A 26,323-nucleotide genomic window follows, 5' to 3' on the forward strand; every position below is an offset into this window, starting at 1 on the left:
CGTACTGGACAGTTTCCTATACGAGGTCAGTCGTACTCTCTTCTTGTCGGCCTCAACATAGAGCAAGAAGCAGTCGTCAAGCAAACGGTCTACCATATAGTCTCTCGCCCATGCTGCAAATACTGAGTCTGAATATAAGACACGCTTGGTTCAACTACGATAGGATAAATTTCTCTGTCCAGGACGTCCATTTCGGGTTGGCCTACCTTGAACGATCACCCAAGAGCCTGCAAAAGGTCACTTTCCATGTCGATGAACAGGTTTTCTGCCGCTTTTACAGACGTAAAACTAGCACTCTACAAACAGAGCAATTTGTCAAAGGCGAACTGAGGCGTATCGGAATGACTTTTGTGAGCGATCCTGGAGCGTTATCTATGGAGTCGATGATATGTAGTGCTCATGGACTGGAAGCAGAGCCATGCTCAATTACCTCTGGTCACCAGTTCATGTGGATACTCACGGTGGCCTCTGCTGCTTACGGACAGGCGAATAACTTTGAAATCCAGTAAGGATTATACGGCAAGATATGCAGTTGGCAGCAGAGTCCTGTCTCTTTCCATGAGGCTTCAAGTATCTTAGTTCAATAGGAATAGGAGACTGATTAGCATGACCATCGCCTTAGTCTCTCGTGACTTGCCAGATACATGCTTCTTACTGCACAGTGTATTTGTTTAGTGTGTTTTCAAATGCTAGACGTGGTTGAGACTAGGCATCTCCTTCAGTACCAGTAGCACAAATAACCTCGAGCCAATATGACCAAAGTTGCACATCGTTTACAGTAGATCAATGCCAAGAGACAAGATTTGAGGTAAATGTTGAGCCCATGATTATCGATTCTGATCGAACGTCTTCGTGACGCAGTTGCGTTCATGGTGTTGATGAACTTAGCGCATCCAATCACTGCGGGGTCACCACACAAAAGTTGGTCCTCGCACTAACGTTTTGCGCCTACTTTACCAATCCATCATCCCCAAGGCTACCATCTTTCACTCATTGGGCATCACTTCGACTCAGAACTCCACAGATAATCCTCTAAAGACTTTGAAATCCTGTTCAAAGGTTTCCTTTCGCAAAAATTTCGCGACTATTCACTAGATCGCTCAAAGATATGGCAAGAGGTGGTCGAGGCGGCGGTAGTCGCAATCCTGCCAATCAACCGAGAGAAGTGCAGGTCTCAAGGAAAGTTAGTTGGTTATTGAGACATGGTGCGAGTCAGGAGGGCTTAAAGTTGGGAAAGGGTGGGTATGTTAATGTCCAGGAAGCGGTAAGTTTGTTCCCAATCAACGCCCGGCGACGTTGAATATATGCTTAACATAAAGACATGACTTATCATATACATCAAGGTTTCGAATGATGTTATGAGTTCGTAGCTTAGACCACACGACGAGCTAACGTTTTCAGCTAAACACCAAAACTCTGAAGAGCTTAAAAGTCACATTTCCTGAGCTGCGCGACATAGTCGCCAATAACGACAAACAACGCTACTCCATGATTCCAGCATCCTCACTCGACCAGGAGACACCTGGAACCACAGAGCTATCTCAAGAGCAACCAAACTCAGAATCGTTGGAAACTGTACCAGAATCAGACGACCCAGCCGACTACCTGATACGCGCGAACCAAGGCCACTCCATCAAAGTCGATTCAGAAGGCCTCCTCGTCCCCATTACCCAAGAAACAGGCAATGTTCCCGAAACCGTTGTTCACGGCACCGACGAGCGCGCCTGGAATCTCATCCTAAAGAGCGGCGGTCTGCGGCGCATGGGACGGAACCATATTCACTTCGCATCTGGTCTCCCGGCAGGTTTCAAAGCACTTGAATCTTCCACTGATCCTACTGCCGAAGAAAAGGAGTCTGCGCCAGTCATCTCAGGCATGCGCAAGAACTCGTCGATTCTGATTTATATCGATATCAACGCTGCTCTTACTGCCGGCATCAAGTTTTTCGTCTCGGACAACGGTGTCATACTCACCGAGGGTAATGAGCAAGGCTTCCTTTCGTATGAATTCTTCAAGCGCGTCGAAAGTAGGAAGAAGGATGGTGGTGTACTGATGAGTGATGGGAAGTTACCCGAAGGCGTGACTGTGAATATTGAAGAGTGGGAGAAAGAGGTTGGTGATGTGCAGAAGGGGAAGCGGGGTGGCAGGGGTGGTAGAGGTGGTAGAGGTGGAGGACGGGGCGGAGGCGCAAGTGGCCAAAAGAGTGGGATAAATGAAGCAGGAGTTGCGGCGGCTGATGCTTAAGAAATTATAAGGGTGTTGCAGAAGGTGATATGAGCACCAGTTGTTGCCACAGTCAACAATCAACAACAGAATATGGACTACTCGCTGGCATGTCGAGTACAAGCCGCCATCCGTGCTGATTTGTGGATCCATAAGTGATCTATGATACAGGATTCGCTGGATGAGGTCAGTTCCTGTGATGGTTAATACCAGTCGATATCACTTCTAGAAACCCTTCGCACAGACTTGGAGAGTATTTGAACTTGAATTATGATTGATTTCTTCGGCCGTTAAAGAGATTATAGTATGCGCGAGAGGTATATAACAGAATGCCGCCCAGTAAACCGGAACTCCAATGTAAACCCAAAGAAAAGGAAAAGAAATTTAGAAAACGTTCTTGCGTTGTGACTTTTGACTCCAGCCACTCAAACGGCTGGTTCTCTTGTTCTGCTTCTCCACATCGATGTTCGCATCCTGTGCTACATCAAAGTAATCCCTTGCAGCAATACCCTCACTCTGCAGCAGAGGGCTACTTGGCCTTGTCTGGCTGACATGGTGAGTGGGGGCGTGGTGAAGACCAGGAGAGTGGACATCGTCAGGTTCGGTAACGATCGCATAAGAAGCACCTCCAACATCGATGGCATCAGGGGACAAGGGCCTACCCTCGTCACCCTCGTCCATGCTGGCGCGGGACCGTGTGCCAACAGTGCGCACAGTCATTCGTCGACCAAGACCGCACTCCGGATCAGCCTTCTCTTCCTCAAGGCGAATGACGACCTCGACAGCCTTGTCGTCTTCAATAACCTTGGGGTGACGCTTGGCGAAGTACTTGGCGTACTTGTACAGCGACCAGTAGCAGCTTGCGACATTGATAAAGGTCAAGACGATCTTGTACGGTAGGTAGTAGATGTACATGAGCTGCCAGCCAACACGCTCGTTCTTGCGGCGGAGGTGCACTTCGTTGAAGATGATGACGTTGATGAGGTACATAACGATTGTGGCGGCGAGAAGGTAACCGCAGAACGAAGGACGGACGTAGAACGAGATAGGTAGGATGAAAGGTGTGAGAAGGTAGAGCAGAGTTTCGTAGACCTAGTGTGTTGTTAGTATGTTGGATGAGCGAAATAGACTACGGATTGCTTACCTCTTGAAAGACGAAGATCTTTGCACCAATTTCCCACCAACCGAGCTTCCAGCTACCGAAAATGTATGCCATGTTGTACCACATGCCGTTGACGAAGAAGAAGTTCCAGCGCTTGAAACGTTGCGAGAAAATGGTCATCTCACCGAAACCACCACGGGAGCCACCGCCAGAGATGAAAACAGCGGTAGGTGTTTCGGTTTCAACAAAGACTTGCGAGCACATCTTGATGCGACATCCAAGCTTGCGGGCTACATGACCAAAGAACCAGTCTTCGGACACACTGAAGCCGGGGTGTTCGTGGAAGGTCTTGACAAGTAGCTCACGGTCCCAGAGGGAAATGGCTCCGTGTGGGAAGGTAGCGGAGCCGACCTTACCGGCAAACTCACGCTGAATACCACTGAGCTTGTACTCGAGATCCTGAGCTTGTTGGCAGAGGTTGCCCTTTGTAGAGTTTGGCCCGACGGATTTGATGGTGTAGCCAATGCACATGACCTTGCCATTCAAGCGCTCAGTGACAACAGGGAAGTTGTCAGGCAGCGCACAGTCATCGTCAATGAGCAAAACGTTCTTGAAATTCTTCGCAGCATAACAACCAACAAATTGAGCAACGATCTTCGATCCGATTGGCGACCAGATATGATTCACGCCGTAAGGACGGCAGACCTCTTCCGTGTTGTCGAGTGGCGTCGGGCTGTTTCCGTTGGCGATGACGAATATGTTCGATGGAGGGAAGATCTTCAGGGCAGCTTCGAGTGTGTTGGCAATGAGTCCAGCAGACTTATAGCACGGAATCATGAGGCAGGTATCGTCAACGTTGGAATGGAACTTGGTCTCTGTAGAGAAGTCGGCGGGAGGTGGATCCTTCTCGAAAAGGATGAGTAAAGGAGCGAACGCATAACTAAGGTATGTTAATCACTGGAGAGATGGCGAGGGTGCTCTGACAAACTTACAATAGTGCGATTCCAAGCACGATACCGAAACCACCAGCGATAACGAACTTGGTGGATACAACCCAGTAAAGCCACCACACAGCACCGTTCCATAGAGGAACTCCGATCAAGACGAAGTAGACGAAGAGTATCAGGAAAGCATAGATGGCGTACTCAAAGGTGATTTGCACCCACTTCTTTCGTTGGATCTCTGCTCCCTTCTTCTTCGCCTTCTCGTAGGTGTCAAACATCTCACTCCTTTTGAAGTAGGATGCATTGGTCATGCTCCGCTTGAGAGCGTTGGGTACCATGCCATCGACGACAGACTGTAGAGTGTTCTTCCGGGGACGACCCGCGTGGTGTGCGGCTTCAGGCTCCTGAGGCAAGGAATCTGTAGAGTTTCGGGCCGAGTTGTTTTCAGTCGCAAAAGGGTTGTCTCTGCTGCTTCTGACTGAGTTGGGTTTCGTCGCGAAGGGGTCGTCATTGGACCACTTTGACTTTGTAGACGCGGTAGGAACTCTATTGAGTGAGCTTGGTGATGGTGCACGACTTCCTCGAGGGCTCAGAGCTAGAACATCGGTTGACCCAGCGATGTAGGAAAGGGTCCGGAAGGGTCTCAGGTTCTCCTCAGTTGGTGATGGTAGTGCCCCGCTCTGTTGCGAGTTTCTCTTTGCACCACTGTTGCTGAACCAGGAGAACCGGTTACTCCTCCTTCGTTCGCCATGCGTTTCTGTGCGTTCAAGGTTGGTAGAGCGCTGAGTACCGTTCCTTTGTGGGCCGCCAGAGTCTTGTGTGGGACGACGACGGATGCTTCCGATTCGTTCAGAGTCGAGGAAAGGGTTCTCCGCTTGTGGTTCCCAGGCTCCTGTATGTGTAGTATGCGTGTTGTCGCGTTTTGATCCAAGAGTACCCGTGGCCCGAAGCAGATGTGCTGGAACGGTAACATCCTGAGTGGGGATGATCTCACTGGAACGTCGACGATGGTCTGCCATGTAGTGTGTCTCGTGAGTGCCGGAAGGAAGACCAGATGGAGAAGTCATGATGGGCGGTTGTTAATCCGAATGAGGGAGACTCCTGGGGTAGTTATGTCTGTAAAATACTGGACAGGGTGTACCCCATTAATACTCGGGAGCCAGTCTCCAGACCTGGTAGGACTTCTCTCTAGCCGGATAGTCGGACAGCCACATCGAGCGATCCGACTATGAAATCTCCTATGTGCCATTATCGGATCCACCTAGTAGTCTGTGGGTATACCCCCGGGCGTCGATCACCATGGAGTGCGACATGCACGTGTAGGAACCATGTTGAGTATTGCGCCACAGACGTGGTCTACAGTGACGTCTAGGGCGAAGGCTAGATCTAGAAACTTCCCACACCACTGAATCGCAACGGAGCTTTAGATACTAGTTCCCGTCGAGATTTAGCTCCAGGAATGATTTGCGTTTTTACCCTGTTCGGAGGACGGCGTCCAGAGTCTGAGGTGGTAGATCTTTGGTTGTGTTGCATCACTACGGCGTTTGGCGATATGAGCTGAAGAGTTGTCCAGAGCCCATAGCCCCTTAGGCATCTAGAGGCAAGAAATTCGGATTCGTATATGCGTTGCCAAACGTGAAGTCTGAAATCTATTAGCTAGTTTCATAGCGTTACCCTTGCAAGTCTCTTCACGTACTTGCACGGGCACAGAGCAACTGACAGATTGGACCTCTGCCAGCATCGCCGACAGATCCACAGTCCGTGTGATGCCAGAGCCTGAGCTATTGCGGTGGGTCCACTACTAGGAACGGTCACTAAACGGGTCTTGGACTTGACAAGTATCTCCGGAGTAGTTCGAGACGTAGCCTGAGGCTGTGGCTGAGAACTACGAAATGGACAGGGCTCCGACCTCTGTGTATATCGAGTCATCATAGCTCGTATCAAGAAACAGTTGTAATCTCGATACCGCTGTCCCGCGCGAAGACATCATAGGCGTTGTGATCTACGGTAGTTGCGATCGAAGTTCAAACCTAAGATTCTAAATCGGACACATGCATCCTGAATCTGTCCGGAAGCAGCGTCCGAACAGATTTTTCATCTCGTTTTCGGTGAGTTGGACTTCTTTGGGTTCACGGTATTAACCGTGATGACAACACATCCATGCCTCGGTGAAAGCTTCGCTGCGCTTGCGCAGGTACTCCGGGTGTTGTTGAGGCCGCGACCGCGACCGAGGGCAAAGTAGGCGAGAAGACATGGTAACCTTGCGGAACGATTCCAAGGGTGCTTTACTATTACGCAACTGCGCGGGACTTCGCGCTGGAAGTCGGCGTCTCTTTTGAACGGTTGGCGCTACTATAGTGTAGGATGTCAGTGCCGCTCGGGTACCACAGCCTGGAGATGTTCGAGGCTGACGCTGTTATGATGACAGTACCCCTTGCCAAGGCGACGATGAAGTCAGTTACACAAGATTTCTATCATGAACTTTGAAGCTGGTAAACTGACGTGAGTCGCACGAATGAGTGTATGTGGAGAACAACTGGATGTTGAAGTTGGCAATTGCAGAACGCCGTTCCCGCCCGGCCCGCCGCCGGGAGGCGCTTGTTGTTCGTTACGTCAGGCAAGCAATACGAGACTTAGAAAGCAAGCCTTCGCTGGACGTTTGACGAGCCGCAACAATAGACACCCTCAATCCATGATCCCACACATCACTAATCGAACACGAAATGACTTCCTACGCGTCTCAATACCCGCCGGCTGTTGAGTTTGACCCTGCATACAAGGAATTCTTCGAGGATTTCTACGCTACGTCCGATACGGCTGAAGCGCATGAGAAATACGTCGATTACTTCACTAAGGATGCGACGCTCGTCATGGCCTCCAAGAGGGTAGCGGGCCGAGAAGGTTTGTCTCAGTTGCTTTTTCCATCCAGCCCTGAGATCCAATCCGCGCCTTGACGTTTCAATCCCCTTATACCTTCTGCGAGGCTGATTCTTGGCTGCAGAGATTCTGTCCCTGCGCAAAGCCATGTGGGAAAAGATTTCTAGCAGGGCGCACAAGCCACTCCAGATATTTCCGTTCGGTCCGAACGCAGACGAGGTAATGCTATATGGAACGGTCAAGTACGGCTTCAAGGCAGGGGGTGAGTCTAGCAAAGACTGGGCTGCAAGGGCGCACTTAGTCAAGGACGCAGATGGCAAAGTGAAGATGGATTTTTATCAAGTCTACTTGGTGCGACACCCAGCGCTCGTCCGCGTTCGTGTATGCGGATTGAAGCTAACATTCGTCTTAGGACACCGGAGCTTAGACCGAGCCCGTAGATCTTATGTAGATCCGATGCCAACTATAGGGGCTTCTACGGCATCTATAGTGTTGGAAACGTTCGTCATACCGGAGGTCCCATACTTTGTGAAAACTGTCTCGGTGCTTACTGTGGTACGCACCTAAATGCTGCAAAGTCCAAGGGGCGCCTCATCTCTGAACATGAGGCTATGCAGGTACCAGGTCCACGATGCTCTGAAACACTCGATGTGGAACTGCACGAACTCTACTTTGGAGTAGTGAGTTGAACTGTAGATTGACATGTGGGACTAATCCTGTCTGCTCGAATGTGACGGCTGTCATGGGACGGACGACTCATCCCTGTAGGTCATTGGGAACTGTCATATAATCCAAGAGTCCTACGTGTGACTGTCGTGAGTTCCTTGTGGTTGTCCCATTCTCAGTTCATCTCAGCGACATCATGCAGACATCTCGATCGCCATCGTTAACTAGGGTCCAAGGAAGATAAACATTGCTTTTCCTTCAACGTGGCGTTTTCTCCGCGATATTCCAGTTCTTTGACGCAGGAACTGTCCTAGGGTCTTTGTCACGGAGTTTAAAAAGTTGTTTTTCCTATTCAGCTCCCGATTTCCAGCGAGGTGGTCTAGACGCGGAAACAAGCCTCCGTCACATCTACGTAAACGTGGTTCAGAAGGATTGGGACCGATGTTGTGTCGGTGTCGCAGCGGCATGCCGGATCCTATGCTACCAATGCTGCCAGGTACGCGGGTTAACGGGTTCTGCTGCGCCAGCGCTCTACGATGGCCTCAAAGATTCCAGTACGAGGCGCAAGCAGGGTACGTGGCCACCTCGTTTGGCGCATCTAGGCCTCGTATACTTCTTTGAACGCCGCACACTTGATCCAGGCTGTGTCTTTAACGACAAGTTTGCGAACCCCGCGACGCCGCCGAAGTGGATAGACCCCATTTCAGCCGTCGTATACTCAAATACAAATCGTCCGATCGTCCGATCAAGGGTGCCCAAGTCAGTTCCTTTGGCTACGCGGTGTACATGATGATTGCTGCAACGCAGAGTGACTTTGAATCGATCAGTGTCCCAAAAACCGCAACGTAAGGGAGGTGATGTAGTCCAAATTCTTGCATCACCTGTACCAATCGTCCCGTCCCCCATCAATGTTTTCGCGATCGAGTGGTGACCCTGCTGACGTGATATTTTGGGGACGGCATCATTGATCGTGCTGGTCGGGTCGCTAAAAGTATAGGGTCCGCGGGCGTCTTGGGCCCGAAGTTCCCCCAGCAGCAGCAAGGGATATGGTCAGGGAGCACTGATGTAAGCGATGTAATACACGATGTATAGGGGCAATAAGGAAGGGCAGGTCAAGCGCATTCGTTCAAACTGCCGAGCATTAAATTCCAACCATGATGTGTGGAGTCGCAGATTTTTGAAGTTTGGGGTTGTCGGATGAATGTTCAGACCCCACGGCCATATGCGGCCACCAACATTAGCCGCGCACCACAAGAAAGATTATGCTTGAAGGCAGCATTACTGCGTGAGAGATGCATATGCTTAGATTATGAATTTACTTATTGATCATATTTCCATCAACAGGCTTAAAACCAGCCCGGCTAGCTCAATCGGTAGAGCGTGAGACTCTTAGTCTTTCACGGTCTAACAGACACGATTACTCAGTACATCTCAAGGTTGTGGGTTCGACCCCCACGTCGGGCTTGAGAAGCTTTCGTTTTTGTTGTCGCGTTGTACATGTGTGTGGGGTGGTCGTCTTGGTGGTGGATGATGGATGAATGTTTTTGGCAGTGCCCTGCTTACCACGGCCGCATGTCCCGCCTAATGACATTTCCGAATATACATTGTTTTCACAGTCAGCGGCTTCTCGGTTATCCTACAGCCCAAAGTTGTCGTATTATGTGATGCTTTTTGTGTCTATGCCGAGATCATAGCCTTAGATCTTATGTCTACAGAGATGTGCCAATAACTGACTATACAGCGCACAGTATCTGTCGAGCCGATCGCTTTGAGTTGAAGTATGACTTCGAAAATTAGTCCTTCAGAATCTGCATAAGATTGTCCGTCTCCAAAACCTCGGCGCCATATTACAAACCTAAGCAACGAAAAGTCTGGCTTTATTAAACCTGATTTAGAAACAACTCTTCCTTCACCAAATCGAAGTACTATATATGTTGTCCAAAGGGCATCTTTGCAGCCTATACATAATGTCACTGCTCTGTTACCACTGAGAAGAAAAAAATCGAAAAGTGTTAGAACACACCTACACAGCCAATCTCATCATCAATCCCTTTGCACACCAGTATCACACGAAAGCCAAACACCAGTGAGTACGTTGGCATCTTCGTAGAACGTTTGTAAGCCTTGAATATATACACACGAACGCTTCGTCATCCCATCACCTTATGACCTGTTTTCCTCCTTATCCTCATTCCGCTCTCCACCAACACCTATGGTAAACAACTCCTATCATCCTTCTCTCCCACCAGCACGGGAATCGTCAACATTTCACCTGCAAATATCAAATTTGGATCCTGAATTGCATTCGCCTTGGCGATATCGCAGATGCCCACTCCATTCGCCGCAGCAATGATCTCAAGCGTATCACCCGGGTTAATAGTAACTTGTTTTCCTGTCCCTGCATCTGCGGAGGTAGATGAGGTTGCTGGCGAAGGAGCCGATGCTGAAGCTGAAGCGGATGAAGCGGGTGGGGATGCCGACCCGATCGAGGTTGCGAGGGTGGTCGGTAAAGCTGATGGTGTTGGAGCGAGCATGAAGGATGTGGAGAGTGTTGTTAGTGGTGGGGCTGCTGAAGCGGAGGCTGAGATAGTGCTGTTGGCAGCGCAACGTTTGTGAATGTGTGGGTGCACTTGTGCGCCTGTGGTGGAGAAGAAGATGGTTGAAATGGCCAAGAGGACGGTTGCGGGCTTCATGATGGCTGACTGGCAATAGTGATTATGATGCCGAGGTTGGTAAAGCGATTAATATGTGGGTTGCAAAGTTGATGTATGGCACAGAGTAGGACCTGCCAGAGTGATCAACGATTTGATGTATTATACTCCTCGTTACTCTTGAATAATGATCAATTCTTGTGAAGCTGTCAGATGCTTATCGGGAACGCGCATGGTACATGTAGACCCCCACAGCCTCAGGCAGGAAACATTCATATTGGGAAACGTGGACGAACGCGTTGTTCATTGACGCGGCAGTTTCTTCCAGAACAATGGAACGTCTGCCTTCCGTCAATGCTTGAGTCCTGTCATTTCGCTGAAGTGGTCTTGTCTGAACGTTTTCTGTAACAGGTCGTTCGTGCTTGGCTGTCATTGTTTCAAAAGCCAGGTCGTCTTCGATTCTATGGTGGCCTTTGTGCTTATTCACTGACACAGTACAGCAAGGTATCGGGACGTTGGTGATTTCGTGTACTGCATCGGCAAAAGGCATCCATTGCAAGGTCGATGCTGTGAAGACCATTGTGTGATGATATGTGACAACCGCGTTGATTACGCGGACATGTGCTAATAAGTGAAGCGAGGTGTGAAGATCTGACGTGTAACAGCTGTCAATTGTCAGAAGACGCGGCAAGCCACGCATAGCAAGACGTTGTCGGGTATCTGGCGCTGGGACAAAATCGTATCAAAATGAAGAGAATGAAGGAACGGAATTGTAAGTGAATGTTCTGCAATTAGAATATGCTATAGGGCTAAGATACTGTACAGCGCAAGAACGAAACTACGCTCGCTAAGATGATGTGATAAACAAACACTGGCCAAGTGACTCCGAATGAGGTCATCAACTTACAACAAAAAGGTTGAAGGGTAATAATCTGAACAGAAAAAACAGGCCTTCAAGCGCCCAGCGCAACAAGCCTGCTCTTGATATCCGTAGGTCTCATCATCTGGTTGATGACGACACTCGAGATACTGCCCATACTGACGACCGACACGTATCCTGGGGCAACTTCGCTTGCTAAAACTTCCACGCACTTCATCGCCTCTTCCTTTGAGATTGGAGACCGAATAGAGCCCTGTATCGCCTGCAAAAGGGTGGTTGTCGAGAACGAAACGCGCGATCCGGGTCTGTTCGCGCAGAGTAGAGAAAGTACACCAATGACTTCTGGAGTGCGCTGGAGAGCTGCTTTTCTCTGAAGTTCAGCAGGTGTTGGTGCTGCGGGGCCAGCCTTTGCAGCCTCCTGCTTGGCGAGAATACGGTCAAGGAGGTTGGTTTTGCGAACGGCAGCAAATTCAGTAATCTTGGGCTGGGCGGGTTGGACTTGCTGGTTCTGTCCCAAGGAGAGGTCGTTCTCCTTTCCGATGGTGGACCTTGTCTTCTTCAGCGCACGACCTTGCTGTACGCTCTCCTTGAACTCCCGCAACCTCTTGCGTCCCTTCTCTTGTGCCGGTGCAAGCGCGGTGAGCGATTCGCATGTGGTGACTTGGGCGAGAGGAAGCTGGCTGAGGAACTTGGACACGGAGGTGTCATCGAGGAATGTGTCCATGCATGCTTGCTTGATGTCGGCCTTCTTCGGGCGTCCGCGTCCGCGCTTGGGCACCGCAATTGGTCGGGCCATCATCATCTGCGACGTACACCATTGCGACCACAACGTGTCTAATCCTTCCTTGAACATTTCTTGCAGCCCTTGTTCATTCATATGTGTCATGCCATTCATCATCGGACTGTTGTCCTTGATTTCAATGCAGATTTTGCCGCGGCCATAGTCGGATAGGTAATAAGGGTTGTTGTTGCCGGAGGGACCGTGGTCGAGAATACCAAGGAGGAGTCGAATATCATCGTACGTGACCTTGCGTTGCCGCCAGACTAAAGTGGTCGATGCAATCAAGTCTCGAAGATCGGCAGGTGTCGAAGTGCCATTGTGGGCATAATGCAGCGACAGCGCCGTTAGGAATGATGAGTGTAGTGCGAGAAGGTTGACAAGCTCGGCCGGGAGCTGACCGGGAGCAATAGGCGACATTGTTGTTGAAGATATTTCTGATTGATACAAGGGTGAGATATCTGGAACAATGTCGATAAGTGATGTGTCGTGTGGGTGTGAGGATGAGGTTCAAAGGAGTGTTTATGAGCCGAGGGGGGTGCAAAACAGGGAAGGGAAGGCACGTCCGACGCGCTTTACGCTTCTGCGCGTTCGCGTCGCGTTTTCGCCCCACTTAATTGAAACTTGAGCGTGTCGTTGCCCCGCGCATCCGGCATGTCTCCACCACTCATTACGCTTTCGTCATTTCGACATGTCTCTGCGAAATTCGTCCACCCACAAACGACGACTTTGCGCCTTGTCATGATGCCGTCCAAGCTTTGCACGCTAACGACAGAGACGTGACTTGCAAGAGAGCGAACGTGAGTATCATATCTTATTGAGACAAAAAGCCCTGCGCCTATATACTCCAATGCCATGCAAGACTTTCGACAACAAGCTTCGGCTCATCTTGTTACATTATCATTACATTACTGGTCCTGTACACTTCGAGCTTACTTTCCACCAAACAGTCCGCCGAACCATGACGACGTCTTCGCGGCCTTGTCCTCGACAACGGCATCGAACTTGTTGGCAGCAGCGTTGACCTGCTTGCCTGCTGCGTGTAGCTCACGCTCGGCGCGGGCCTTTGCCTCTTCATACTGCTTCTTCGCATCGGCGCTGTAGGCATCGAACTTTTGCTCGGCCTTCTTTGCTTCCGCCTTGGCTTGGTCGGCCTAGCCATGGTCAATATACTGCCACAAGTAACATGGATGGAATCGCATTGAACATACGTATTGCTGTGCGCTGGCGCGGACTGCCTCGTAGCCCTCCTCGCCGGCCTTCTTTGCTTCCTTGTCCTGGCCAGGGTAGTCGCCTCTTAGCTTGCGTACGGCAGTCGCAGCATCGTCTGCAGCTGTTAGTTGATGGACCAGACAATCGACCTCTGCAGAACTTACGCTCAGCCTTCTTCTCGGCAAGCTTCGGGTCACCTCCAGCATTGTAGAGGTAGTAAGTCACACCACCGAGAGCAGCGACACCACCGTATGTAGCGAAACGACGAGACATTGTTGATGGGATGGGGGGTTTGTGGTGTTGGTTGGTTGGGTTTGAAGAATGATCAGGGTATATAAAATGCGAATTGAAGATGAAGAAAGCAGAGTTGTGCGAGGGAGGGGAACCTTGGAAGGCGTGTTTCTAACAAGCGCATGTGTGACGTAATGGTAGACAGCTGAAGCACGGGCTTTTCGCTGCCGTGCGAACCAGATCGCCAAACTAGCTGACTCTACGATGAATGACAGGCCGGATCCACATTACACACACTCGTTGTTCTTGCTTCTACACACTAATTGTAATCTCATTGTAGCATTAATCTTATTTGTATAGTTGTCGCATTGCGGTCGCGTCGTCCAAGTGTGTAATCCTCTGTGCGCGCCCCTTAAGAGCCACCCTCCAGCGACTGCCGACTATCTGTGCAGCGTGCCGCGCCTGCCTAACTACGACCTCATGTATCTACGATAGCAACGGCGTTCGCCTCTTACTTTCCTTGATTCTTACACCACGCTCTGCAGCATGGCGGACCAAACGATAAGCCTCGTCGACCACACGTCCAACGGCGACAACACGCCTACTACGGCTACACAACCTGAACAGCCATCGACCTCATCAGACTCGCACATCGATATCCTTTATGAGAACCAGCGCGGTTGGTTCATATTCGGCATACCGCTATTCTCGAACAAGGCGCTGTGGAACCTACGAATCGACCCTGCGCCCTGGCAGGATGCCAAGTTCAGGCCATCCGCCGTCAATATCACAAATGCACAAGTTCCAGATCCAAGTTGGGTATGGGACTGGAAGAGCTGGTATGTCGACATGAGTCTGGATGTCGATGAAGAGGGTTGGCAGTACAGTCTGCTGTTCAAAGGCTCAGCCTGGCACGGCAACCACCCTTGGTTCCACAGCTTCGTTCGGCGGCGACGCTGGCTACGGAGACGGGTGAAGCAGAGACTACCACCCAAGACCAAGGAGAACGCAAAGGAGCGCATGTTTGGCGAAACCTTCAGCATCGGCACTACATTGGTCAGGTCGACGACCTTCGGTACCAACAGCGGCTTGCTAGACAGTGCCCAGACAAGTCTGGACGAGGAAATCAGGGATATTGCCACACTCATGAGGAAATTGAAGAAAGCTGCAATCGACCGAGAGAAGATAATCTACATACACAAATTCATCGACGATGGGGGCGAGGAACTGCACTACCTTGCAGGACAGGTATGCATATGGCATCCCTATGTCTCCAACATAACTAACATGCCCAGATACCGTCCATCATGTCGATGCTTATCTTCCAGAATTCCCGTCGCCAACTCCTCTCCACACTTATGGACCGCTTCGAAGCCGCCAAAGACCACCGTGAACAACACAAGAAAGACTCGAAGCCGGAAGGGGAAGCCGAAGAACGCAGGATCAATAACCTACTCAAGGCCATCGAGGCAGCTGATAACGAGTGCAAGAAGCTCGAGTACTGGAGCGACATCAAGAATCTTACCGAGGAAGGCAAAGCGGGTAATGCGACAGATCCTAGTATGGGATGGGATGAGGAGAAGTGGCAGGGTCTTGATGCTAGCGGCGCCAAGCATCCCGAGACTTGAAATTTGAAATGTCACGAAGGTTTGGATGCATGCATATATTGGAGTTTATCGGAGTTTATTGGAGTCTGTTGGGGACGCGGTTCTCTCAAGGTTAGCATATCGGGCTAGTTGGAACGACTAATCGTTTCCTGTATTGCATCGAAATTAATATACATGTTGTAATCCGCAACAGCAGTTAGAGCATTTGCTGATGTTGTATTATCTTCTTACGTTTCTCACTCTTATCGGTCCTCTGATATCCTCCAAGCTCTCCACGTCCACCACTTGGCCCTTCTGCACCACTTCGACTTGTCCTGCCTCTCTCCTCTCCCACATTATCTGTCGTATATGACCCATGGTGTCCCTCCACTCGGACGCATCTAGTGTACGCAGCTCCTCTGTTGATAACGCGCGGGCAATCTCGGAGGGGCAGATCGTCTTTGGCCAAGGCCTTGTGCTCAATAGACGGTCGGCATGGCGCGATATGATGGACCTCTTGGCGTCGTCAAGAAGCATTGTGTTGTGTGTCCAATCGACAACTGCCGTTTAGCACCTAGAAGGCTCAATGCAATAGACAATTCTTGGGCTTTGGTGAGATATTAATGAGGCTGCAGTCTCGATGTTTTACTCAGATGTCTCCGCTAGACCCATCGTCCGCTGATCTGCAACCAGGGTCCTTGATCCTTTAGCCAATCCTTTGACGTCAGAGCGCCCAATCGGCGCGCAGGAGAAGCAAAATAATTCGAGCATTATCCGTTTCGCGTCCCCTCTCTCCTAGAACCGAAACTGCCCGCAGCATTGTCATTGGCGTTTTACCTCTTTTGCACCATCTTTTTTTTCTTGTTGTCCTGTCATGCCGCACCGGTTACCCCACGCTCTCCGAGAGCTAGTCGCAGCGGGGCAGCTCTCCTTCGCTCCCGCAGCTCGACTCTTATCAAGCTCAACGCCGCTGCAGCGTACTTCTCTTTCACTTAACCGGACTTCGTTGCGATTCTGCTCTACTGGACCAGCAGCATCACCGCTTTTGCAAACAGCCACAGCACAACAACCAATTAGCGCCAAAAGACACTTTTCGTGGCCCAGAATGACTGGAAAAGAAGAGCCCAAGGAAGTGCGCAAGTACCTCCAGCAGAGTCATGACCGTATCTTTGAGAACAACAAGAAATGGGCCGATGAGATGAGGAAGAGGAACCCCTCCTTCTTCAGCAACCTGACTGCCGGACAGGCCCCCGAGTATCTGTGGATTGGTGAGTTCTACACGGCTATACTGGAATGACTCAATCCATCATAGACGTAGTTGCTAATCCATCACCTACAGGCTGCTCTGACTCCCGCATCCCCGCCGAAGCCATCACCGGTCTTGAGCCAGGCGAGATGTTCATCCACCGTAATATCGCCAACCTCGTCAACAACATCGACCTAAACGTCATGTCCGTCGTAAACTACGCCGTGCGCCACCTCAAGGTCAAGCACATTGTCGTCTGCGGTCACTACGGCTGCGGCGGTGTCAAGGCTGCCATGACACCAAAGGACATGGGTCTGCTGAACCCATGGCTGCGAAACATCCGTGATGTCTACCGGTTGCACCAAAAGGAGCTCGACGACGTCGTCGCCAATGGTGGCTCCGAGGACGACAAGTACAACAAGCTTGTTGAGCTCAATGTGTATGAGCAGTGCCGAAATGTTATCAAGACGGCGGCTGTGCAGCAGTGTTGGGCGGAGAATGAGTTCCCAGTTGTGCATGGCTGGGTATTTGGATTCGAGGATGGACTGCTGAAGGATCTCAAGTTTGACCATGAGGGGCAGCTTAAGGAGATTCAGAAGATTTACGATTTGACAAAGGATATGTAGATAGTGATAGATAGGGTGTATGAGTAGCGGTCGTGGCATTTAGCAAGGTGTTGATGGTGTTGAGATGGATGTAGATGAGGATGTATGATTTAGGTTGGTAGACTTGACGTCTCCGGATATGCTAGATGGAGTTGACGATAGCATCATATCCAATGAAGTGTGTACCTCAATACCACGATCATGAACTTACAAACACCAGTGACATTTTATATAACCCCTAGTCTATAGTACATAGCATGCACATTCCCGTAAACAACGCATGCACGTTCATTTCGATCAACCAAAAAGGAAAAGGGAGAGAAAAAAGAGAAAAGAGATTGAACATGCCATGATTTGAACATGGATCCCTCACATAACCCACACAGGTGCCCGCAGCCTGTTACTCCTGTGCTCACACATCGACCTCGGTAGATCGCAGAACCGGTGCTGGTGGTAAGTTCACGCAGCATCCCCGATTAGTGGCCATTGGGTGCGAGTGCCTTACCATTAAGCTACACGTCCTAGCATTTTCGTAGTGACTAAGTGTAGATTATTGAGACATATCTACTCGGGTTTTCGGGAGGTAGTTTTTTGAATCAGAGGGGTGTTTCTACCCATCGCGGTTGCTATGTTGAGAGCAAACATGGCAATCGCTGTCACACCGCTATCTTCTTCATCGCCATTGGAGGCTTTCTGTACGATGTCACCAACGTACCAGGACGTGCAACTCGCGAGTGCAGCAGCCATGAGCAGTGCATCGAAGATGTATATCGGCCATTCGTGTGTCAAGAGATATCCCTGGTCTGCTTTCGGTCAGTTGAGATTAACAGATAGGCAAGGAATACACTCACCACCCGTGACGTACTCAGCAACGCGGAATATGTTTCGTACTGTTACCAAACCACTAACAATGTACAGCGTGACCATGTACTTCTGCCACTTGAGCATCTTAACTGTTCCAATTTCCAACCTCTCAGCCTTCCCGGCTCTCAGGTGGAAAATAGCGGCAACAACCAAGAAGAACCCAAACACGATGAGTTGTATGACCAAACCAGCAAGTATGATGTACTTGCCCAGATTCTTTGTCGACCGCGAAGCATCAGCCTTCACCAGAAAACTAGCGCCTGCTGCTTGCACCAAGAAACACAATATATCGCCACCGAGAAAGATTTTTGTCAGCCACGTCGGCCGGATGATGGAGGCTTTGGTGTGTCCAGACGCGAGGACGAGGCGGCCCATGAACATATAGATTGTTGCTGCAAAGAGTATGGGTGCGAGTAGGATGAGCATGGTTTGGACGATGTACGCGTTCTTTGAGGAGGGATGCGAGTGGCCGTATGCACGGGCTGCGTAGCCTAAAGACTCAACTTGGGAGGTGTCAGTCAGGTTCTTGTAATTGCTGACAATAGACTGCGCATTCTCCTCTGGGCTATTGGAAAAGGAGGAGCAACTTACAGATGGCGCCAATGACGAGGGGCACAGCGAACCATGTCTTGGTCTTGGACAATTTTACAAAATGTATCAGAAGTAGGATTAAAAAAATCACCATGCTGAAAATGGCCGCGGGCTTTGAAGGGGAGTATGGATAGAGAGATGATTCGTGGTCTACCATTGTAGTCGTAGATAATGCTTGAGGTCCAGGGGAGTATGTAAGAAATACTGTGAAGGAAAGCTGGTAAGTTGTTCGATGAGGAATAGAAGTTGCTCGTGGAGGATCTAGGGTTGCGGGTGGGGAGCGTGGAACTGATGCATATAGTGTCTGCTATATTATCTGTAAGGAGCAGATTGGTATATATACATTTCGAGCCAAGGACTATACGAAAGAACGAGAGTTATGCGCAGATTTTGAGGCTTAGACAGGACCAGAGTATGAGTGTATTCAAGCCATGGGTGGCTGAGTAGATTAGCGCGTGAAACAAAATTGTAATAGTGGTAGGGAATGCCAAGGCTGTATGCCCCTGAGGCTGAACTAGGAGATAATAGGTCAACAGGAACGAATAAACGAGAATGTATCAGACTATCTCATTCTCGTTTTCATGTATGTGTGCTTCATGAGATACCAAGTGAGAAGAAGCCGCGATTATTTATCCATTAAACGCCTTCTAGCCTATGATATTCTATGTCATCGTATCTACAACCCATGTATTCTTGCTTGCTTGTAACACCATTGCATGATTCCATTCCAGCGGCTATCACAGCCATTGAACTGGGAAGAAAGTTCCTCCACAATTCTCCTGCCAGCATACTTTGACCACCATATATCCTCCAGAATAACACTGAGTGTACCCCAGCATGCCAATATTACCAAAGCTGCAGTTTCTCCCAATTCAGCTTTCTGAAAGAAAATAGGCTCCACCAACACCAGCCAAGAGATGACCGAACGCCCATTGTTGTTAGCGTATGACTTCTCCAGTTGCTCTAGTGTAGTACGGAAGAATGGGGTCTCACTATCGTCAAGATCGATATTCGCCAGTATAGCATCAGTCAACTCCCGCATCTGGTCCGCCGAGAACGAATGGCCTTCCTCGATTCGTAGTACAGTAGGGCTGTCGGTAATTCGTTTAAGCTCACTTTTTTCAGCCCAGACGCGATGCCCTTTAACCATGTCCATCAAGCATAGCGCGTACGTCCTGACACGCTTTACTATTTCGACTATTGGTTCCAACTGCTCGCCCGGAGTTGCAGGTGTCAGAGCTGCAACCAGTGTGGTCACTGTGTGGAGAGAAGTCATGAGGCAAACAGGATCGAAGCTCTCTTCCGATATCTTGACGAGCGACTGTGTTTCGTTGAACTCGGTTATACTTCGATTTTGGTAGTGGAGGGCGGCGGCGACATGCTCGTGTACAGTGCTGGCCTCTGATGCTTTGCTCGCGCTGTGCAGGGACGTAAATGCGAGAACGATATCCATTAGATAAGTGTGTTGCAGAGCTTGCTCAACTGTGTAGTCGCGAAAGAGCTCCATATTGCGAGGACCAGAAGTACGATATGTGACTGTGGACCATTGGTGCATGAGTTGCATTTCTCTCATCCGGGTGGCATTGTAAGTGACCAGTCGTAAGGAAGAGCCGCGGTATGTATTGTGCAGTGGACACAATGGGGATGTGATCGACGGAGGCGATGATGATGATGAGGAGGAGGAGGAGGAGGAGGAGGATGTGGATGATGCTGATGATGACCTTGCTGTGGTTGAGGACGTCTTGGCCAAATTCCTAGATCCAGCAGTCGCAACAGTTGGGTTTTGGTAGATGCATCGATCTTGTCGTTGAGCACACGCTCCACATGTTGGTGTAGCTTCGTCACATTTGACACGCCGTCGCTTGCACGTGTCGCATCCAGCCCTGGACTTCCTATGGTATCGCTTTATTGGCTTTCGGGCAGGCTCTCGAGGTTCGCGCATGATGCACCTCTACCAATGGATGAAGTTGCGTTTGTAGACATGCAGGGCTTGAGGTCGTTTGTGAGTGCACCAGCATGATTTAGACCTTGAGATGTACGACGGGGGCTGAGTTGATTGCGCCAGAAGCTTAATTTGGTAGAGTGACGCTAAGTTTGCCGATCAAGTGGCTGAGGGTACTCGTTTACTCGTTCAGCGGAACCGAAGAACTCCATGTTCCGTGCCGACACTAGCGAGGTAGACGTACTCAATCCAGATGCAAGGGTACTAGCCAATATGCCGCGTAACTGAACTCGACAGAAGAAGCAAATAGCTCTCTGTATTGCCACTCGCTGGTTATCTGTTGACTTGTTCCCTCGTTCATTCGTTTGCTCGTTTACCTTGATGTATCATGGTACCTGCTACGCCGACAATACAACCTAAGAGAGAAAGATATGACGTCGGAGGACCGAGACATTTTGCAAATCACCGGAACATATTGTCATATAAAAGATGCTGTCGCAGCCATCACCTACAGCTGTGTGCATATCAGAGCGAGTTATCCCTTGTATCGAGCGTCTTTAGCACCGAGTCGGTCTCCTCTCGTACACAATGTATTCAGCTTTAGGTATGTCAAATCCAATTGCCTGGCCGTAACCTATCGGAATTTATCTCAGCTTCTGACAGCATCAGCAACGCGCGTATTGGCTTGTTCAAGCCTCCAACAGCCCTATCTCCCTGGCACTGCAGTTACAAACTTCACAGCCGAGCTCAAGACGCAATGGACGCCGGCAGGCTCGCCAATCCCATCCGAACAGCTTGTGCCGCTTCTTGGTTTCTCATCTTATAACATCTCCTACTGTCGTGTGGAGATGACCTATAACCACCCGGGTCAGAACGATACGATCAACCTTCAAGTATGGCTGCCGGAAGAATGGAACGGACGCTTCCAGGGTGTGGGAGGCGGTGGCTGGCGCGCTGGTGTTTTTGACCAGCTCTTGCTTCCAGCCATCATTGATGGCTATGCAGCAGCTTCCACTGATGGTGGCCACAATGCGACTGAAATCACCGCTACTCCCTGGGCGCTCCGATCTCCGGGCAATGTTGATCTGGCTGCTCTGCAGAATTTCGGCTCTGTCACCTTGAATGAGCTTTCTATATTTGGAAAGATGATTACAGAGAGCTTCTATGAGAAGGCTCCCACTTACTCCTAGTATGTATGACCCTACCATTTCAATTGAAGAAGCTGCCGGTAGTTCATTCCATTTTGAAAGCGAGCAGTGGTTGACTTTCGACATAGTTGGTTAGGATGTTCTCAAGGCGGTAGACAGGGCATGATGTTGGCCCAACGCTATCCAGAAGCATTCGATGGTATCCTAGCTGCAGCTCCTGCGTTGAACATCAACCCCCTTTTCGCAAGCTTGTTTCATGCTCAAGCCGTCATGAATACTCTGGAAGAATACCCCCCTAATTGCGAATTCGAAGCAATTACGGCCGCAGCAATTGCCGCTTGCGATGCCTTGGACGGCTTCGAAGATTCCATCATATCCATTCCAGAGTTGTGTTCTTTTGACCCGTTCACCGTCGTCGGTCAGCCCGTCAACTGCAGTAACAATAGCTCCGACATGATCTCTGAAGCAGCAGCAACCGTTGCAAACGCTGCCTGGTACGGTGTCTCCAACAAGCAGGGACAGAGGATCTACCCAGGATACTCTCTAGATGCACCTTTGAAGGCAACGGTGGACACGGCCTGCCGCAGTTCGGGTAACTGCTCAATCTCTCCCTGGGCACTTGGCGCACAGTTCTATCAACTTTTCGTTGAGAAGAACACAACTTTCGACGTTTCCACGATCACTGCAGAAATACTACCTGACTACATGCATGCCGGCTATCAGCAATGGGAATCTTTCATAGGCACCAACGATGCAGACCTTACAGCTTTCAAGGAAGCAGGCGGGAAGTTGCTCAGCTGGCACGGTATCGCAGACGACCTGATTCCTTTTGGTGGCTCAACGCAATACTATAACCGTGTAGCCGCGTTAGATGACGACGTGGACCATTACTACAAGCTCTTCGTTGCACCAGGTGTCTATCATTGCGGGGGTGGTCCCGGGGCGCAACCCATACAGTTCGGATTACAACAACTTGTCTCATGGGTGGAGAATGGTACCTCCCCGGACACCATACCAGCAATTGGAAAACACCCGGTCAATGGAACAGTGCTGTCAAGGGATCTCTGCCCTTACCCGCTAGTGTCCGTTTATCAGGGCGGTGCTGTATCTGATGCCTCCTCTTATCGCTGTGTCGATGTGAACAATGCGTAGAGGTTGTACAAATTTCCGCATGTTACAGGGTCGTGTAGAGGTGGGCAAGCTGGAAGCCTCATGTAAGAAAGCCAAACACACGTTTTTCTGTGTACCACGGCGCTTCCCATTGTCGTATATACTGTCAAATAGTTGCTACAGAATTTCAATGGTTGTACCTCAATGCAGGCTCTTCAAATCGCAATTTTGGTAAAGTTCACAAAGTACCTGCGTTTGAAAGAATGTACACCGTGGATGTTGCGCTCTCTTAGCAAGCGTCCGCTGGTACTGGCTCGATGAGGATATTTAAGGTGGACGCGCGCAGCAAACTCGACATCCGCACCTAATGTACACCCAAAAGTAGATTCATTCCGGAGTTGTATGTCGAGGGTAGAGAGGCTGGATGTGAGTGGATGTGCGCACAGGTGCCGTCGACCTTCGTGTGACTGGCTCCAGCCCGAGGCCGACACCCGCCCAAAACCGTTTCATGTTGCGAGGCCTCCATCAATACACCATCGTTCTACCTGACAGACGACACGCGCAAGTCTGATGATTCGAGCTTATGTGGGGTGCAATGTGCGATGCCTCGCAGTGTGGCTATGCTGTCATAGTGAGATGTAGAAAGGCTGGCGAATATGCCGCGGAAGCCTCGTGGCGAGATCACCGAAATCACCGACCCGCGCTTGACAAAAGACCGGCCACCACTCATTCAGCTACCTACAACAGTTCCAGAATCTGGAAACATCGTATACTACTGACACTACGCAGCGGAATCAGTGACGATTACATTGCTTGCATCTTCCGTTCAAGATGGTTGAGCAACCAAGTATTCAATGTGCAGACACAGATGGCAACGGACCAGCAAAACGTCGTCGGAGGCCCGCACTATCTTGCGTCGAGTGTCGTATGCGCAAGGTAAAATGCGATCGAGAGAAGCCTTGTGGGGCATGCACCAGAATCAAATCGGCAACCTGCACTTTTAGACCTACGCGCCCGGGAATTCGGTCAGAAAGGAGCGAAAGGTCACACGAAGATGATACCTCGACAGGCCACAGCAACGACCAGGACCAAGGACATCCGGCTCGGTCTTCTCCTCAGCCGCCCACACTGTCCAATAACTTTGACGCGATGATCAATCGCTACGTGGCACCTGGGCTTCTCGGAGAACGTGGTGGCAAGCTGAAGCCTTTGCCTGCCGATAGACCGTCTTTCAACTTGAACTCACACCCAGATACTACACAAGCCTCCGTCATCAGTAGCTTGTTGGATCGGATCCACGGCTTAGAAGAGCAGCTGGCGAGTGCCACTTTGAATGAGCAAGCGAGAAGTGGTACATTGCCGAGACAGGAAAGCTCAGATGCCACAAGCGGTCAGTTTGTAAAGTCGAAGTTTTACGGCCAGAGTCATTGGATCAACGCTATAGACCCTGTAAGTGAGCCTTGCCTGAGATCTTTATACGTTTGTACTTGTGCCGGACTTCACTAACGTACGCCGACCAGTACGATGCTCTTGGTGCTGCGAATACTACGATCAACGAAAACACAAACAGGAAAGAGGTGTATGTATTGTGCGTAAGCTTTACTTAAAAGAGAAGTCATCTAATTTTGACGCCTAGGAACAAGTCGACCGAACTGTATGCTACCGTCTCAGAAGTGAAACGAATGGCTCGCATCATCAAGGCCTCGCGCATGTCACAGCCTTCAATATCACCAGAATTGCAAGCATGCATTCCACCCAGGGAGATCAGCGATGCGCTTGTTGACTGTTACCTGCGCACATTCGAGGGCGTCTTTCGTGTCTTGCACGTTCCTTCTTTCAAGAAGATATACGACGCCTATTGGTTAGGCACTATGCCTGCAAAGCCCTCCATCGTTCATAAGTTTCTACTGGTATGTGCAATTGGCGTACCATTCTACACTGGACCAGAGCAAGCCAAGCTCCGCGTCTCGGCCGTGAAATGGATCCAGGCTGCAGCAGAGTGGCAAAGTGCTCCTCATGCGAAGTCGCGTCTCAACATGATAGGATTGCAAATACAGATTCTTATTCTAATCGCACGCCAAGTTTGTAATGTCGATGGCGACCATATTTGGATACCTGCAGGCACACTGTTACGAACGGCTATGCATCTTGGTTTGCATCGCGATCCATCTCATTTCCCCAAAATCAGCGTCTATCATGGTGAGATGCGACGCAGGCTTTGGGCAACCGTCTTGGAGATTACTGCGCAAAGTAGCCTGGATATGGGCATGCCACCCATGGTTTCTCTCAACGACTACGATACTAAGCCGCCGTCTAATATCAACGATGAAGACATGGGTGAAGGCATTGAGGCGTCTTTGGATGCGAAATCAGAAACTGTTTTCACCGACAGTAGCATCCAAATTGGTTTTACACGGACTCTTCCTGTAAGGTTAGAGATCATCAAGCTGATCAACAATCTACGCTTTGATCTACCGTACGATGACGTACTGCGCGTCGGCAGCGAGCTAATCAGCGCCTGTCGCAAGGGGATGATATTCTTCAAAGCCGCATTAGCTGCGGGACACAACATCACGCCTTTCCAGATAAAAATGTGCGACACCCTAGTCCGACGCTTCGTCCTCTGTCTTCACCGCCCATACTTCTCAAAAGCATTCAGAAACCCACGCTATCATTACTCAAGAAAGATATGTTTGGACACCTCGTTAGCAATCTACGCGCCGGCGACGGACAACGCGCCTGATGAAGAAGACGATTGGACACGTATGACACAACGATGTGTCGGCTTCTTTAAGTCATTTTTCCTCTACGGCATGTCAACCGTATATTACGAGCTTACTTCGCAAATCAATGAGAGACTCGAAGATGCAGCGCTCTTTGCTCCCATGGTTTCCGCACGTACACCAACATCTTCCACCACAGGGTTGTCATCATTACCGGCACAGTATCAGCCTCTACGTGAAGTCCTGGAATCATCACGCTGCTTAGCGATAGCCCGGATTCATAATGGCGAAACGAACGCAAAGGGTGTCGTTTTCATAAATTGTGCCCTAGCACGCATCGACGCTTTAATATCTGGCAACGACCCCGACGCAGCTGTCCTTGAAGCAGCAAAATCTTCTACCAGCGAAACGAGTCGGATACTGGCTGAAGTATATCGAGAAGAGCACGGCGAAGAAATTGATCTAGGTCTTTCGAGCGGATGTTTCAATGGAAGAGAACACGGCCGTGGCGAAGGCGCTGATGACATCACTGGGAAGCATCTTCCTACTGGTACTGACGTCCAGAGAGGCTTCAGCAATGTTGCAGACTTCCCCTCTTTCGACGGCACGATGGAGGGAATGAATATGCTGGACGCCGATCTAGGAGATATGAACATGGGTGTGGATGTTGACATTAATGCCTACATGCAAGGACAGCCTATGGACATAGGGAGTGGCTTCCATTTCGGAAGGAGCCCCGAGTGGTTTTATGATCTTAATGGGTGGGCTGGGACGGGCAATCCCGGGAACCTTGGGTACGGTGTTTGACGCCCGTACCATACGATCAAAACCTATCTAAGGCTGCAGACCTTAATTCCGATACTCATCCGATGTCCAACCGCACCCGATAATGATCATGTCCGACACCACTCGGGTTACTCTAAAAAAAACGGCCCAAATTTCCA

General features: G+C 50.1%; 13 protein-coding genes across 13 annotated transcripts; 7 read left to right on the forward strand and 6 right to left on the reverse strand.

The window, feature by feature from the left end:
- Window positions 1-1,488: 1,488 nt before the first annotated feature.
- Window positions 1,489-2,244, forward strand: AA0111_g2945 (hypothetical protein; the record flags this gene model as incomplete). The annotated part of the gene is made up of 1 exon (XM_028648773.1): window positions 1,489-2,244. One exon carries the CDS (start codon window positions 1,489-1,491, stop codon window positions 2,242-2,244), a length of 756 nt encoding a protein of 251 aa, XP_028509236.1.
- Window positions 2,245-2,607: 363 nt separating this feature from the next.
- Window positions 2,608-5,336, reverse strand: AA0111_g2946 (hypothetical protein; the record flags this gene model as incomplete). Its single annotated transcript, XM_028648774.1, has 3 exons — window positions 2,608-3,315; window positions 3,368-4,265; window positions 4,318-5,336. The coding sequence occupies 3 exons, from the start codon at window positions 5,334-5,336 to the stop codon at window positions 2,608-2,610; spliced, it is 2,625 nt and encodes an 874-aa protein (XP_028509239.1).
- Window positions 5,337-6,992: 1,656 nt separating this feature from the next.
- Window positions 6,993-7,573, forward strand: AA0111_g2947 (hypothetical protein; the record flags this gene model as incomplete). Its single annotated transcript, XM_028648775.1, has 3 exons — window positions 6,993-7,170; window positions 7,271-7,497; window positions 7,559-7,573. The coding sequence occupies 3 exons, from the start codon at window positions 6,993-6,995 to the stop codon at window positions 7,571-7,573; spliced, it is 420 nt and encodes a 139-aa protein (XP_028509238.1).
- A 2,449-nt stretch (window positions 7,574-10,022) lies between these two features.
- Window positions 10,023-10,505, reverse strand: AA0111_g2948 (hypothetical protein; the record flags this gene model as incomplete). The annotated part of the gene is made up of 1 exon (XM_028648776.1): window positions 10,023-10,505. One exon carries the CDS (start codon window positions 10,503-10,505, stop codon window positions 10,023-10,025), a length of 483 nt encoding a protein of 160 aa, XP_028509246.1.
- A 911-nt stretch (window positions 10,506-11,416) lies between these two features.
- AA0111_g2949 (hypothetical protein) lies at window positions 11,417-12,541 on the reverse strand (the record flags this gene model as incomplete). The annotated part of the gene is made up of 1 exon (XM_028648777.1): window positions 11,417-12,541. The coding sequence occupies one exon, from the start codon at window positions 12,539-12,541 to the stop codon at window positions 11,417-11,419; it is 1,125 nt and encodes a 374-aa protein (XP_028509245.1).
- A 512-nt stretch (window positions 12,542-13,053) lies between these two features.
- Window positions 13,054-13,606, reverse strand: AA0111_g2950 (hypothetical protein; the record flags this gene model as incomplete). The annotated part of the gene is made up of 3 exons (XM_028648779.1): window positions 13,054-13,275; window positions 13,333-13,448; window positions 13,498-13,606. 3 exons carry the CDS (start codon window positions 13,604-13,606, stop codon window positions 13,054-13,056), a joined length of 447 nt encoding a protein of 148 aa, XP_028509537.1.
- Window positions 13,607-14,110: 504 nt separating this feature from the next.
- Window positions 14,111-15,192, forward strand: AA0111_g2951 (hypothetical protein; the record flags this gene model as incomplete). Its single annotated transcript, XM_028648780.1, has 2 exons — window positions 14,111-14,812; window positions 14,860-15,192. The coding sequence occupies 2 exons, from the start codon at window positions 14,111-14,113 to the stop codon at window positions 15,190-15,192; spliced, it is 1,035 nt and encodes a 344-aa protein (XP_028509538.1).
- Window positions 15,193-16,255: 1,063 nt separating this feature from the next.
- Window positions 16,256-17,022, forward strand: AA0111_g2952 (Carbonic anhydrase; the record flags this gene model as incomplete). Its single annotated transcript, XM_028648781.1, has 2 exons — window positions 16,256-16,418; window positions 16,490-17,022. The coding sequence occupies 2 exons, from the start codon at window positions 16,256-16,258 to the stop codon at window positions 17,020-17,022; spliced, it is 696 nt and encodes a 231-aa protein (XP_028509535.1).
- A 543-nt stretch (window positions 17,023-17,565) lies between these two features.
- Window positions 17,566-18,550, reverse strand: AA0111_g2953 (hypothetical protein; the record flags this gene model as incomplete). Its single annotated transcript, XM_028648782.1, has 3 exons — window positions 17,566-17,804; window positions 17,853-18,368; window positions 18,457-18,550. 3 exons carry the CDS (start codon window positions 18,548-18,550, stop codon window positions 17,566-17,568), a joined length of 849 nt encoding a protein of 282 aa, XP_028509536.1.
- Window positions 18,551-19,132: 582 nt separating this feature from the next.
- Window positions 19,133-19,963, reverse strand: AA0111_g2954 (hypothetical protein; the record flags this gene model as incomplete). Its single annotated transcript, XM_028648783.1, has 1 exon — window positions 19,133-19,963. The coding sequence occupies one exon, from the start codon at window positions 19,961-19,963 to the stop codon at window positions 19,133-19,135; it is 831 nt and encodes a 276-aa protein (XP_028509533.1).
- Window positions 19,964-20,986: 1,023 nt separating this feature from the next.
- AA0111_g2955 (putative feruloyl esterase) lies at window positions 20,987-22,698 on the forward strand (the record flags this gene model as incomplete). Its single annotated transcript, XM_028648784.1, has 3 exons — window positions 20,987-21,002; window positions 21,068-21,587; window positions 21,675-22,698. The coding sequence occupies 3 exons, from the start codon at window positions 20,987-20,989 to the stop codon at window positions 22,696-22,698; spliced, it is 1,560 nt and encodes a 519-aa protein (XP_028509534.1).
- A 614-nt stretch (window positions 22,699-23,312) lies between these two features.
- AA0111_g2956 (hypothetical protein) lies at window positions 23,313-23,435 on the forward strand (the record flags this gene model as incomplete). The annotated part of the gene is made up of 1 exon (XM_028648785.1): window positions 23,313-23,435. One exon carries the CDS (start codon window positions 23,313-23,315, stop codon window positions 23,433-23,435), a length of 123 nt encoding a protein of 40 aa, XP_028509531.1.
- Window positions 23,436-23,805: 370 nt separating this feature from the next.
- Window positions 23,806-26,186, forward strand: AA0111_g2957 (hypothetical protein; the record flags this gene model as incomplete). Its single annotated transcript, XM_028648786.1, has 3 exons — window positions 23,806-24,105; window positions 24,177-24,235; window positions 24,293-26,186. The coding sequence occupies 3 exons, from the start codon at window positions 23,806-23,808 to the stop codon at window positions 26,184-26,186; spliced, it is 2,253 nt and encodes a 750-aa protein (XP_028509532.1).
- Between the last annotated feature and the right edge of the window lie 137 nt (window positions 26,187-26,323).

Source organism: Alternaria arborescens (genome assembly GCF_004154835.1).
Source record: "Alternaria arborescens strain FERA 675 chromosome Unknown contig_5, whole genome shotgun sequence".
Taxonomy (NCBI): Eukaryota; Fungi; Ascomycota; class Dothideomycetes; order Pleosporales; family Pleosporaceae; genus Alternaria; species Alternaria arborescens.